At 37.7% G+C, this 13,575-nt stretch overlaps 1 protein-coding gene across 1 annotated transcript; it reads right to left on the bottom strand.

Moving 5' to 3' along the window:
• Positions 1-304: 304 nt before the first annotated feature.
• Positions 305-12,077, bottom strand: LOC131681334 (uncharacterized). The gene is made up of 4 exons (XM_058962090.1): positions 11,878-12,077; positions 1,611-1,775; positions 1,379-1,547; positions 305-1,308 (listed from the first exon to the last, which is right to left on the bottom strand). The coding sequence occupies exons 1-4, from the start codon at positions 12,075-12,077 to the stop codon at positions 601-603; spliced, it is 1,242 nt and encodes a 413-aa protein (XP_058818073.1). The 3' UTR covers positions 305-600.
• Between the last annotated feature and the right edge of the window lie 1,498 nt (positions 12,078-13,575).

Consider the following 13,575-nt stretch of genomic DNA (forward strand, 5'->3'; position numbering starts at 1 on the left):
CAGCTGACCTATCGTGCCCCAAGCGTATATTTTATGTTGATATCCGCATTATTTTCAGAACCAAAAATATTAAAAAGAACCAACACAAAACTCTAGCTCAGCATTAATTTTTACTTAAGAAAAAACTCACTTAACATATTTTTACATTGATTAAATGTACTGTACTGTGGAAGAAAGACAATGCGTTTTCGTAGAATATCAAGTGAAAACATAAACGACACCGTAACTAATACAGCTGATCCACGGTAACAGCCAAAATGACAGTCGTGAACTATGTTCTCTACCATATATCTAATTTACGCAACACAAGCAACCTCTGTAATAACATTGCAAAGATAATACCTATACCTATTGTGCCCCCATACCCATTTGACCACATTCTACTCTACTTTTAAAATTTTTCAAACATAGCATGACACTGCGTCATTAACGAAGCATTCTGTTCGAACCTTTGAACTCGCCTGGACGCAAGAGTTTGGAAACATGTAAGCACTATGCTATTAATCCATTTGACGACCTTATTCACATTACAAATATTCCAGTAAACGCAAATAAAACCTTTTATTTGACTAAACTTATATTAGAATACGACAAATTATTTCAATCCAGAAACCCTTTTCGATCGTAATAATTCAACAAGTATTCCATTCTTTCTTGATACTTCGGATGCTTAAAAAGTTGGCGTCGGAAATGCATAGCCTCTTCGGTCGAACCAAGCAAGTTCCCAAGATCAGCATTGGCGGTATCCTCAATCAGCCGCAGAGGGATTAGAAACGTCGAGTACATAACTCCAATGAACCCTTTCCGCAGCACTTCCATCTGAATATCCAACAATGTCGGCACTTCCTGTGATGAGACTCCCAAACACTGTAAATGTTCCATCAAGTGCTTGTAGTAGTACTGTACTAGCGAATCAAAGTCATCGGTCGAGACTTCGTTTGACGATGAAGTGAATAGCAGAAAACTTAAATCAATCCCCGGAGAACCGAAGTAACTAATAGCATAATCTACCAATATAGCTTCCGTGGGTGAGCCCGACTCCTCATATTTGTACATTACGTTGTTGACCCAAAGGTCTCCATGATTCAAAACGTTGAAACTAGAGTCATCCACAGTATAAACCTGGCATGCTTTGGAGATAACCGTTCGCTCTAAATCGTACAACTTTCTAGCGATGGTTGGCGACGTAGTGGGCCATGTTTCCGCCATCTCCGCACAAACTACCATGCTGTTTCGAAAGAGAGTGTAGAAATGATGCACCTCTTCGTTTACGTTGCGATAATGGTGGTGTTTCATAATATCCTTATTCTGCAAACAATAGAATAAAAGGGGCATCATTATAACGTACATCAAAAAATGCTGAGAGTAGAAAATCAACCTGGCGATAGATAAAAGACGTTGTCGCGTGAAATTTAGCTACTTTTTCGAGCAATAGTTCAAGTTGCCGATAGTCAAGTCCAATTTTACGATTTGCTGCTTTGAAACCATCCTGAGCAAGATCTTCAAAAACAAAATGTTTGGGATCATTTATATTGATTCTGTGACAACTGAAAAGTTTGACCACCGTTATTTAAACTGTTTGCAAGTCATACGAACACGTTAATAATTACCTGGGGGCCAGCTTCTTCTGATAGTTTGTCATTTTTAGCAGCTCTTCAATTTTTGGAAGAATATTCTTGTAGAATATAATTTCTCTGTGAAACACATCGTACTCCTCGAGCATGGCTGCCATACCTTCCGTCACTAATGCTACTTTCAGAATATAACTTTGAACCCTATGGGAAGAAATTTTAACGGATCATGACAACAAATTGACATAGTAATATATCCTACTGGACAAAAAACATTTTGAAATGACGTGGATTCCTACACCACCAGCACGCGCGAGTGCGTTGGATTTATCGCTATGCTCGACATTGCTACAGTTAGATTACATGTGGAAGGTGATCCCTGATCCCCATGGTAGCGATCATTTTCCTATCGTAATTTCAATTGCTAACGGTTCAAGACCATCGGAAACAATCAATGTCTCGTATGACCTCACACGGAACATTGATTGGAAGAGTTACGCGACCGCGATATCCGTTAAAATCGAATCCACTCAAGAGCTTTCTCCGGAGGTACAGTACAGGTTTTTAGCTGGCTTGATTCTCGACAGCGCGAATCAAACTCAGATTAAACCAGTACCCAGCGCGAATACCCATGGACGGTCTTCCACCCTGTGGTGGGATAAAGAGTGCTAAGAGCCGTACGCGGAGAAGTTCACTGCATGTAAGGCCTTCCGGGAAGACGAGTTACCCGCTAGCTATCAACAGTACGCGTCGTTAGAAAGGCGAATGAAGAGTCTAATGAAAACCAATAAACGCTGTTATTGGCGCCGGTTCGTCGATGGGTTAACGAGAGAAACAGCAATGAGAACACTTTGGGGTACGGCTCGACGTATGCGTAACCGAAACAGTACCAACGAGAACGTGGAATATTCAAACCGCTGGATATTCGCTTTCGCCAAGAAGATCTGTCCGGACTCTGTCCCGGTACAGAAAACTTACCGCGCCGCGTCTCCTCACGATACCGCGAACAAAACACAATTTTCGATGGTGGAATTCTCACTTGCTCTCTTATCATGCAACAATAACGACCCAGGATTAGACAGAATCAAATTCAACTTGCTGAAGAATCTGCCTGACACTGCAAAAGGCGCTTGTTGAACTTATTTAACAAGTTTCTTGAGGGTAACATTGTCCCTCATAACTAGAGGCAAGTGAAGGTCATCGCCATCCAAAAACCAGGAAAACCAGCCTCCGACCACAACTCGTATCGACCGATTGCAATGCTGTCCTGTATTCGGAAGTTGTTCGAGAAAATGATCTTGTTTCGCCTAGACAATTGGGTTGAAGCAAATGGCTTACTGTCAGATTCACAATTCGGTTTCCGCAAAGGCAAAGGGACGAACGATGGCCTTGCGTTGCTTTCTACAGAAATCCTAATGGCCTATGCTAACAAAGAGCAGATGGCATCAGTCTTCTTGGGCTTTTGACTCAGTTTCTATTAATATTCTGTCAGAAAAGCTGCATCAGCATGGTCTTTCACCAATTTTAAATAACTTTTTGCTAAACCCGTTGTCTGAAAAGCACATGCACTTTTCGCATGACGATTTAACAACATTGCGATTTACCTATATGGGTCTTCCCCATGGCTCATGTCTAAGTCCTCTACTCTACAATTTTTATGTTAATGACATTGACGATTGTCTTGCCAATTCATGCACGCTAAGGCAACTTGCAGACGACGGGGTGCTCTGTTACAGGGTCCAATGCTACCGATTTGCAAGGACCATTGCAAGATATTTTGGACAGAGTTCTCCACGGAGAAAACTGAATTGGTTGTCTTTTCGAGGAAGCGTGAGCTGGCGCAACTCTACCTTCTATTAATAAGTGTAACGATCAATCAGGTCTTCACATTCAAATATCTTGGGGTCTGGTTCGACTCTAAAGGTACCTGGGGATGTCACATTAGGTATCTGAAACAGAAATGACCCATACGACGAGTCTCGCAGTGCTGGTGGGCGTTCTCCCGCTAAAAATAGATTTTGGAACTCTCATATCGATTGCTCATCCGATGCGGCATTTTGAACCCGTTGGTGTTTGAAAACCTCGAGAGGCTCGTCGAGCCTTTCTCAAACCCGATTTATGTCCTTGTACTTCGACTACATGGCACAGAGCATCAATCCTTCTTCGTGCAATCCCAACCGTGTCCATTTCCTAGATAATTCTGATTCTACTGTGTTCTTCGACACAGTAGAATTCAGTCGACTGTGACAAAATGTTCTACACTGACGGATAAAATCTCGATTTCAGTATAACTTTTTTTTCGTTCGAGCAAACTGCTCCAATTTTTCAACGATTGTTTTGAAACTTAATTTTTTATGGCAGTTTATGTGAAAAAGGGGTGTCCCATGTTTATACGTTCACCTTGCTATTTTTTGGATAACTTTTTTTCTATTCACGCAAACTGCTCCAGATTTTCAGCGTTTATTTTAAAGCTTAATCAACGATTTTTCTCGAAGTTTGGAAGCCCTGGTGCATCTTGTTCGCTTGTTGTAGCAATTTAAGTGAAAAATGTGTCCTTTATTTATCCGTTCACCCTATTATCTCAAAATAACTTTTTTTTTTTATTCAAACGTACTGCGCCGAATTTTCTAAGTTTATTTTAAAGCCTAATTTACGAGTTTTCTCAAAATTTGGAAGATTTGGTACTTTTTGTTATGGCAGTTTAAGTGAAAAAATGTGTTCCATTTATACGTTATAGTATATAGTTTTTCCCAAGAAATGCTTTACTTAAAACATTATCCAGTAATAATCAACACTTCATGTAGTAGTCAAGCATTCCCATCATTTTTAATACAAGATTCATTCACTTCGGCATTTTATTATTACGATTTTCAATATTTCTTGCTCTGAGCTTGATTTAAAATGATTTGATTGCTTTATTGAACTTTACAACTGACGAATACTGCTTCGCGTTGTTATATACATCACGAACTATCATACTCGAAACATTTTCAATCGGGATAACGTCTGGAGAAAGCGATATTTGAATGACATTCGATTTGTATGACAACGCGAAGCAGTAGTCGTCAATTGCAAAGTCCAATAAAGCAATCAAATCATTCTAAAACAAGCTTAGAGCAAGAAATATAGAAAATCGTAATGATTAAATGCCGAAGCTCAATAATTATGAGAATTTGATGGACTGATAAATGTAGTGTTGATTATTACCGGATATTTACTTGAATGTGTTTTGGGAAAAACTTGGTGAACGTATAAATACAGGAACAACTTTTTTCACTTAAACTGCCATAACAAACAAACGAAACGCACCAAAGCTTCCAAATTTTAAGAAACATCGCAAATTAGGCTTTAAAATAAACTTAGAAAATTTGGTGCAGTACGTTTGAATGAAAAAAAAATTTAATATTAGGAAATAGGGTGAAAGGATAAATAATGGACACATTTTTCACTTAAATTGCCATAACAAACGAACAAGTTGCACCAAGATTTCCAAACTTCGAGAAAAATCGTTGATTAAACTTTAAAATAAACGCTGAAAATCTGGAGCAGTTTGCGTGAATAGAAAAAAATTTATCCCAAAAATAGTAAAGTGAACGTATAAATGTGGGACACCACTTTTTTCACTTAATCTGCCATAACAAACGAACAAAACACACCAGGGCTTCGAAATTTCGAGAAACATCGTTGATTAAGTTTTAAAACAAACGATGAAAATTTGGTGCAGTTTGCTTGAACAAAAAAAGTTATACTGAAAAAACAAGGTGAACGTATAAATGTGGGACACACTTTATCACCGCTTCATTCAAGCTCAATGATCCAGCTTCAGTTTACGTTGCAGAATTAGCTGCTATTCAGTACACCCTTGGTATCATCGAGACTCTACCCACAGATCACTACTTCATCATTTCGGACAGTCTCAGCTCTATCGAGGCTCTTCGTGCGGTGAAGCCTAAAAAGCAATTCCCGTATTTTCTGGGAAAGATACGGGAGTCTCTGTGCAAGTTATCTGAAAAATCTTTCCAGATTACCTTTGTTTGGGTCCCCTCTCATTGCTCTATTCCGGGTAATGAAAAGGCCGACTCTTTAGGAAAGGTGGGCGCATTGGAAGGTGGCATCTACGAAACACCAATTTGCTTCAACGATTTTTTCAGAATTTGTTATCAGAGGACACTCGACAGTTGGCAAAACTCGTGGAGCAATGGGGAACTTGGACGATGGTTACATTCGATTATCCCGAAGGTATCAACGAAGCCTTGATTCAGGGGGGTGGATGTGGGTCGGGATTTCATACATGTAATGTCCCGGCCTATGTCCAACAACAACCAAGGTTGTATAATTTTCATTCGCCTGAATGCGAAATGAACTCATCTGCCGAATGGCTTCAGGTGCTAGATTTATGGGAAGGCAATACTTGAAAGAACCATAGCACAGATTGAAAACGAGAGCCGAAATCAAGCTCGAGGGAGTGAGAGCTTCGGGAGAGAGAGTATAAACAAACTCACAGCATAGGTTCATTCATATGCCATTCTCCTCAATACATTTTCGTTTAGGCTGTGAGTCCACACTGGCACGAATTTTCGGAGTCTAGAATCATGAGAATAAAATTCGCAATAATTGAGTGAATCGCATTCGCATGAATGCCGTTCTTGAGCGCCATTTCGATGCCGGTGCTGCTGCTATTCTTGTGCGCGTTGGTTGTAGATTCTAATTGATTCGGAATACTGCTAGTGGCTGGTGCCTATAATGTGTTCTGCCTCCGTTCCATGAGTAGGAAGGAACTGATTTTGGTGGGCGGCTGCTGTCTCCGGGAATTGAAATACTGCGTGCAAAATTACCCGATATACTAAATGAAAGAGCGCACTTCTGTCTTGAAATGGAGCGCAGTGTTCAAGGCATACCAATAATATAAATCATAAATTAATTTGGTGAAAAAAAAACATCGCATGGAGACCAATGGCTTGTACGTTAAGGAGTTACACCACTGTGGAGCGCGAAAAAGAGGCATATTTCGGTAATTTTTCGTAGCGCAATAAATAGATGACAAAAAAACAAACAAAAAAATTTCGAGTAATTTCATCACAAGTTTTCAGTACACTCGAAGTGTACATAAGAGACTAACCAGGGCTAAACATGTTTGCATCAATAAACTAAAACAAAGTATTAGTAAATAGGTGCAAGCAAGTTATTACATAAAAACACTGCCGGTCAGTGGGGGATGAATTGAATACACAGGAGTCGGTTCCGACAGCATGAAGTAACAAGTTACTTTACGCTTGTCCGGACATGCCGTAGACTCAGGTGATTCGCATTTCTAATGCCAAAAGACCCTGACTCCTACGTTAGCAAACAAAAGGTTAAGTCGCCGGTGAGCTCTAAGCTTGCATATATGATCCTTCCACGCTTTTCTAAACTTTCTCCCTTCAACACCTTGCTCTCCCTTGAGTACCATGGCTCTAAATATTGAAAAATATACTTCACCTTCCAGTCCCTTGCTAATTAAATGCAGTAAAAACTGTTGACAAATTGACTCTATAGGTCGTTAACAAAATGGTTAACAAAAAAAATGGTAAAAATACAATGATTATTTATTTATAATTTTTCAACGTGATTCAAGTGAAAAAAGGTGACATAAAAAACTGTATTTAATAATTCAAATATTTGTTATGCAATCACTTCATCGTTAAAATTCATTCCAATTAGGTATAAATCGAGCAAAATTTCATTAACTTAAGGAAATTACAATGATTTTGGATTTTAGTTTACTACAAGAGGCTGCAGACTCGTAATTTTCGGACCATGTTTCGCTAGTAGTGGCTGATGGAATTCGCCATATTGAAGCCGGCAATTTGAATTTCACCCAGATACTGATTTTTACGAAGTCTGAACGTATTTAATCAGCAAAACCGAAAGATTTTTTTTAACTATTTTACAATAAAGACAAACTTTTCTTTATTTTCTTCCAAAAGGAAAAGTACCTCCCCTTAAAAGTAAATCTTTGCGTTCTCATTTATCTGTATAACAATTTAAATTATTCGGCAAAATTATAGTATATTTCCTATGTTTTCTAGAGATTTGTATTTTTTTAACGAAATACTTTTCAATAATTAATTTCAAATATCTCACTCAGGTTTCTTTGTTTGCATATAACTTAAGTATTAAAATTTTTGTTTCTATCGCTCTATTTATTGTGTATTTTATAATTTTATACTAACAATTCAATCTATAAAACCTGATCTGATAAAATGATATGATGATTTTGCATAGGCGATCCAGGGTTAGAGTAATTCGAACTTCTGATGTACTTTTGCGCTTAAGCGTTTATACACAATAAAAGTAAGAGATCGAAAAAGCCGTATTAGCAAAAATGTGCGCAATTGATCAGCCTTCCTAGGAAAAAATAAGTACAACTAGTTGGTGAACACATTTTAGATCTACAGCTCACCAACCCTTACTAGGTCCAAATTAACCCAGGTCCCCCTAAGCCTTTCTCATTGACCGACTGCATATTATATCGTTCTCATTTGCACATCGATCTTTTGAATAAGTTTGCTAGATGTATAACCCAACTTGTTACGAAAACAGCATAGTAATAAAATTCTGTTAATTCATTTTGATCGGATATGGGTATGAAAACTTGTAAATCTTAAACTTATGTAATACCCAGAACTGTGATTATATATGACCTATTTGATAAGATAAAATGCCAGTTTCAATACAATTTACAATATTTCAAATTATCCGGTTCATCAAAGTCAACACATTCTAAAATATGGTTCTTTTACATTGTAGAACCCGTATTGCAACGTAGAATTTGTACTAAATACTCATTTCCAACAGATTTTATGTAACTATATAGTATATTATATATTAACACAATCAATTTCTGTTTCCGGCTCTTCAGTTGCAAGGATAGTTTGCATTAAACCTGTAGACTCGATTTCCGAATAACCCTATCTCAAGCTGTGCCAAATATTTGATAAAGAGAAAAGTTTTGATGAACATTAGCAGTTTAAAATCACTATAGCATCGTGTAGTCATAAGTTTGCAGAGAACAAAATATATTTCCTTACCGTATTGTTATAGAGTGAAAGATTACGATAATTTCATTCCTGTCACCCATATCCCTTTTTGACTTTTCAAGCAATCGCTCGTGATTGTGGTTAGTGGGTAATGCTTGATCAAATTTTAATTAGGGGATAAATGCAATCCGCTATGCCGCTATGTTAGCAATACATACACATCATCGGATGCACGATAATTTCAATCAAAATCACTCTGCACACGCTATGCATCTGGTAGCCTTTTATCCACTGACTCTTCATCCTGCAGCCAAACGCAACACACACTCTTACAAAAAAAATCTCACGAGTGGCGAAAATCGCATTCGCATGAAAATGCTGCCTCCAGATTCAGTGAGCGTGGCATTCGGGAGAATTTACTTCATCCATCGAACGAAATGCTGTGTGAGCAATTCTAAGCTAGATTGTGCCAGCCTTTACTCAACAACGCCACTCATCAGGCATTGTATTCATCGCATGAACAGATAGCTAGGGATGAACAAACCATTATGAGATTCGACGTGTGCATCATCACAGCACAAAGCGAAACGGGAAAAATCGACATTCACTCAGCAATCAACAAGCTTGACAACAACACGTTAGATGCGCATTTGCGGCGTATTGGGCTCACGGAGAGTAGTCGGTGCGCTTCTAATGAAGGTTATCATGACATCGATCACATTGTCTGGGTGTGCGCCGGGTATTGTGGCGCTAGAACAGAGTTAAAGAATACCCTCCGGGCCCGAGGTAGACCGCCCGATGTTTCAGTTCGGGATATCCTGGCAAGTCGCGATCTTCCCTACAAGTCTCTCATCTAACTTTTTATTAAAACGACAAATATCCTAATCTAGCCCATATCCTTTATTTCTCGTTATTAAAAGTTCACTGCCGTTCCTTTTGGAGCACCAGAGTTCCACTATGTGACTGCCGTCACCTTTACCACGCCTGCATAAAATGAATTCAAAGGGAGAGCAGGTTGATGGTCTGATTACTCTTGAAGGATTCTCCGCCGTCAACCTGATCCTAGAAATCTACATACCATCTACCAGCCTGAGACGCTAACTCATGTCATTGTTCTTCTCTTTGCCTGAAAGTTGCAAGTTGTGTTCTTCTTTCCCTGTCATCGTGCTCGCCTACTCCCCATGTTCCTGATATAACTCCTGCTGCTGTTACAAAAACCAATTTGTATTATATTCCTAGTTTTAAGATAGCCTTGAAATTTTCAATTTTTTTTGTTTATTGACTTTACAATAGTGTATACACACAAGCGATTAGGCGTGGCGTGTAGACGTAAACATCGGCATGAAATGGTTAGGTTTTAATTTGTTTGAAACTCGAACCCGAGAATTCCAAACTTGAAAAACCCGGGACCGACTCGAACCCGAGAGTTTAAAATGTGAAAAAAACGAACCCGACCCGAAACCGAGAATTTTAAATTTAATAAACCCGAGAATGGTAATTTTAAATAACCAGAACCCGATCCGAAACCCGTCCGGTTCGGACTGAGTCCGAGATTCGGGTCCAAAAACCCAAACGAACCCATCTCTACTATGGAACTATGATATGATTTTAATGCGCAGCTATCAGGACAACATTTCGTATATGTTGAAGCTGAATTGTATGGACATTATATACGCCGGTACACTGGTACTGTAAACGTGAAGCCACAACCAATTCACGCTCAAGTGAATATGAAGGCTAAGACTATACACACGTAAACCTTCGTTATACAATAATTGCATCGGTAATGAAATAAGTTTAAAGTGGAAAAGGATTACTGAAATAATACAGCCAGCTAGTTATAATTATAACAATGACAAGGGGATTTGATTGAAATGTAGGGTGTTATGTAATGAAATCATGGAATAAATTTCTGAAATAAAATTTTTATGCAATTCAATGGAATTTTTTTAGTCTTTCAATATAAATCGATCATCGTTGCTCTTCCAGACGATTATACAAAATTATTGAAATTTAAAATGTTTTGTTTAAATTAGTGGTTTTTTTAATTTCGAGGTTTTAACCTTAATGTCATTCGCCTCTTCGTGTTAGAAAAATATCTTATGAAAAATTTCTAACCCTATGTGCGGGTCCGGGACTCGAACCCAGGTGCGCTGCGTACAAGGCAATCGATTTACCAACTACGCTACGCCCACCCCTAAATTATTGGTTTATTGATCTTTTAACCCATTCATGCCCATGTTGTTTGTGGACAACATCGTTTTTAAACAGCTATAACTTTTGATTGAGGCGAGATTTACTCACAAACACAAGTAAGGCTCATTAATGTGATTATTGCCTTTAATTTGAGTATTAACAATTACAAGGATCAGCTCTAGAACTGAAGTTATTGCAATTAGTCTCATTGGATTCCGACGGAGCAGTGCTGCCAGGGACAGTTTACGTTGACGACGGAAAATGATTTTTTCATATACCTTTACGGTGCAGTATTATTGAAAACTGATAAAACTTATCAATTTAGACTGTCGTTGGCTACGCTTTCGACGTAATTTGACTATTGTAATTATTCTAGGAGAATTGTATTGAGCATTAGAAGGTAAAAATTGACCAGCTTCTAGCACTGCCATGGAAGCACCTATCTTTATGAAAATAGGCTTTTCGTGTTTTTGACTCCACCTTTTTTAAGGAAAAATAGTTTTGAGACCCTACATGCACTAGAAAAAAGTTGGGCATGAAAGGGTTAATTTAAAAAACTTCAATCCGATAGTTTGCTCGTTTGAAGTCAATCAATTATTGAATTCAATATTTGTAATTAATAAATTTTTGAATTTAATAACACATATTTTTGATTCAGATATGCAAAAGATCCTCTTGAAATGTTCTTCCCCGAAAAATTTGCCAATGATAAACCTCCAGTATAAAAATTGATTACAAATAAATAATTCATTTGCAGGATAAATCCGTATATCAATTCTTTCGATTAATCGATAATTGCTTAAAATCAGTTAGAGAAATACTTAGTACACCCAATAAAATTATAAGAAAAAATAGAAAACCGAAAATATTAAAGGAAAGAAATCCACTCCGAATATTCTCGCCCAATTCTAAATTCTAATCAATCGGCATGCTACAAAATGTAATTCGTAATCGCGCTGAAGTCAAAATCCACTACCGTTTTGGTCAAAATTCAATCTTGCAACCAGAATGCTTATTTTAATCATTCCGAATCAAGACGAAGTTAGCAACAAAGTGAGAATACACTTAGTAAAGTGTTCCAGTGAACTCACCTGTCTATTTCATGATTACGTTTATAAACAATTCTAATTCGTAAAATATCGCTTGAAAAGTTTTCGCCCTTTCCGAGCGCCCTATTGACACTGTAATCTTCAACCATTACGCAAGTATCACGTTTCTCATTACGTAAGATATCTTCCAAATAATCTTTAGTCAAGAATGGGTATTTTGCAACCAATTCGCGTGAATCCATGGTGTGCCTTCGTGAGAGAGTCTTGTTGACACTGCCTTCTCGAGTACTGAATACACCATCAACGCAAGCTATACGAAAACACTTGGCGTAGCTTTTATCTTTTACCCTTTATCACACCACAGGAGATAAGCGTGGAAATGAATGGTGGTGGTGGGTCAGCTGCCTTAACAATCATTTTCAGTAACCATCAATCGAAATAATAGAACCAGTTATCTCGAAGGGTGTCTGTCATATTGACTACTGTGATCATTTGATTTTGAGTCACTTTCCGAGAAAAGAGTAACAACGCAAAGTAGTAGGGTAAACGGGTCTAATACGCACCCCCCCCCCCCTTAACCAAAATTAGCTATATTTCAACGTTGGGCACTATAATTTCCGCAGCAACTAGTATAATTTATTGCTATATTAATCAGTAAATAACTTCTATTTTATTTTTTTAAGCATGATAATAAAAATATTATTACACATTTTTCAAAGATGCCCATTTTCTAGTTTCTCCGCTCATCCAGGTCAAATTGCCACCAGTTACGGTATAATATGTCCCACAACGAAAGGATAGTACGCCCCACAGCCATCGGTGAGTATGTCCCACAACAATAGGGTTATATGTCCTAATCATGCTAAAAAAAGGTCATACATTGTATGAAACCTTGTTTTACCTAAGGAAAACTAGTATTAGGGGAGACTGAGGAGACTTGATCCCCGGGGAGACTTGATCCCATCATTGTAACTCAAAGGCGGATCAGAATACATTAATCGTATATACTAGAAAGTTGCGCAGTTTTATCTAAACATAAGTTTCTTTAACACAAAAAAATAAATTGGACATGTGTTACCGAATTTTTACCGATTCAAAGAAAAAAATCTCAGAAGAACTGAAGAAGATTTATTTTCTAAATTTTCAAACTTTTATACAATTGATAAAGTCACCCACTACATACTATACTTTTGCATACAGAATTACAGGAGAATGTCAATTATATGAATACGTTATGATTGAGCTGATTTTTTTGTTCAACTATACTTGTACTAAAGTTTGCTGAAATAGATGCTATGGGTTCACTTGATCCCTTCAAATTTGTGGAGATTTGATCCCCTTCGCCATGCTTCATACACACCACTGAAAATAACCAAATTCACACCAGAACAATTGAAGTCATTGTTGCCATAAAATAATAAAAAAATACTGTCAAAAATGAACGCTTCATCGTACAGAAACTTAACTGTAATTGCTACAGCATACGTAGCAAGCATGCATCCCACATTTGACGTTCCTCAACCATAATAACGACAGCTTTCAAATAATTGCACAGAGATATGGGGAATTCGTAAAAAAATCTTGTGAGAGATGCGTAATATGTAGTAACAAAAATAGTAATATGTAATCACAACAATTTAATCAATACCACAATACATTTATAACATTGAATGGGGTTAGGTACCTATTTTTGTCCTATTAGGGAGGGTACCACATTATTTCATTATTAATTTTGTTATT

This window comes from Topomyia yanbarensis, chromosome 2, assembly GCF_030247195.1.
Source record: "Topomyia yanbarensis strain Yona2022 chromosome 2, ASM3024719v1, whole genome shotgun sequence".
Taxonomy (NCBI): Eukaryota; Metazoa; Arthropoda; class Insecta; order Diptera; family Culicidae; genus Topomyia; species Topomyia yanbarensis.

Bases quoted from the DNA above. Each gene is read 5' to 3' on its own strand.
- LOC131681334 (XM_058962090.1), bottom strand. From the start codon at position 12,077: ATGGATTCACGCGAATTGGTTGCAAAATACCCATTCTTGACTAAAGAT. The intron at 1,776-11,877 runs GTGAGTTCACTG...TTCTTCCCATAG, and splicing joins CGTAATCATGAAATAGACAG to GGTTCAAAGTTATATTCTGA. The intron at 1,309-1,378 runs GTTGATTTTCTA...TATTGTTTGCAG, and splicing joins CGTCTTTTATCTATCGCCAG to AATAAGGATATTATGAAACA.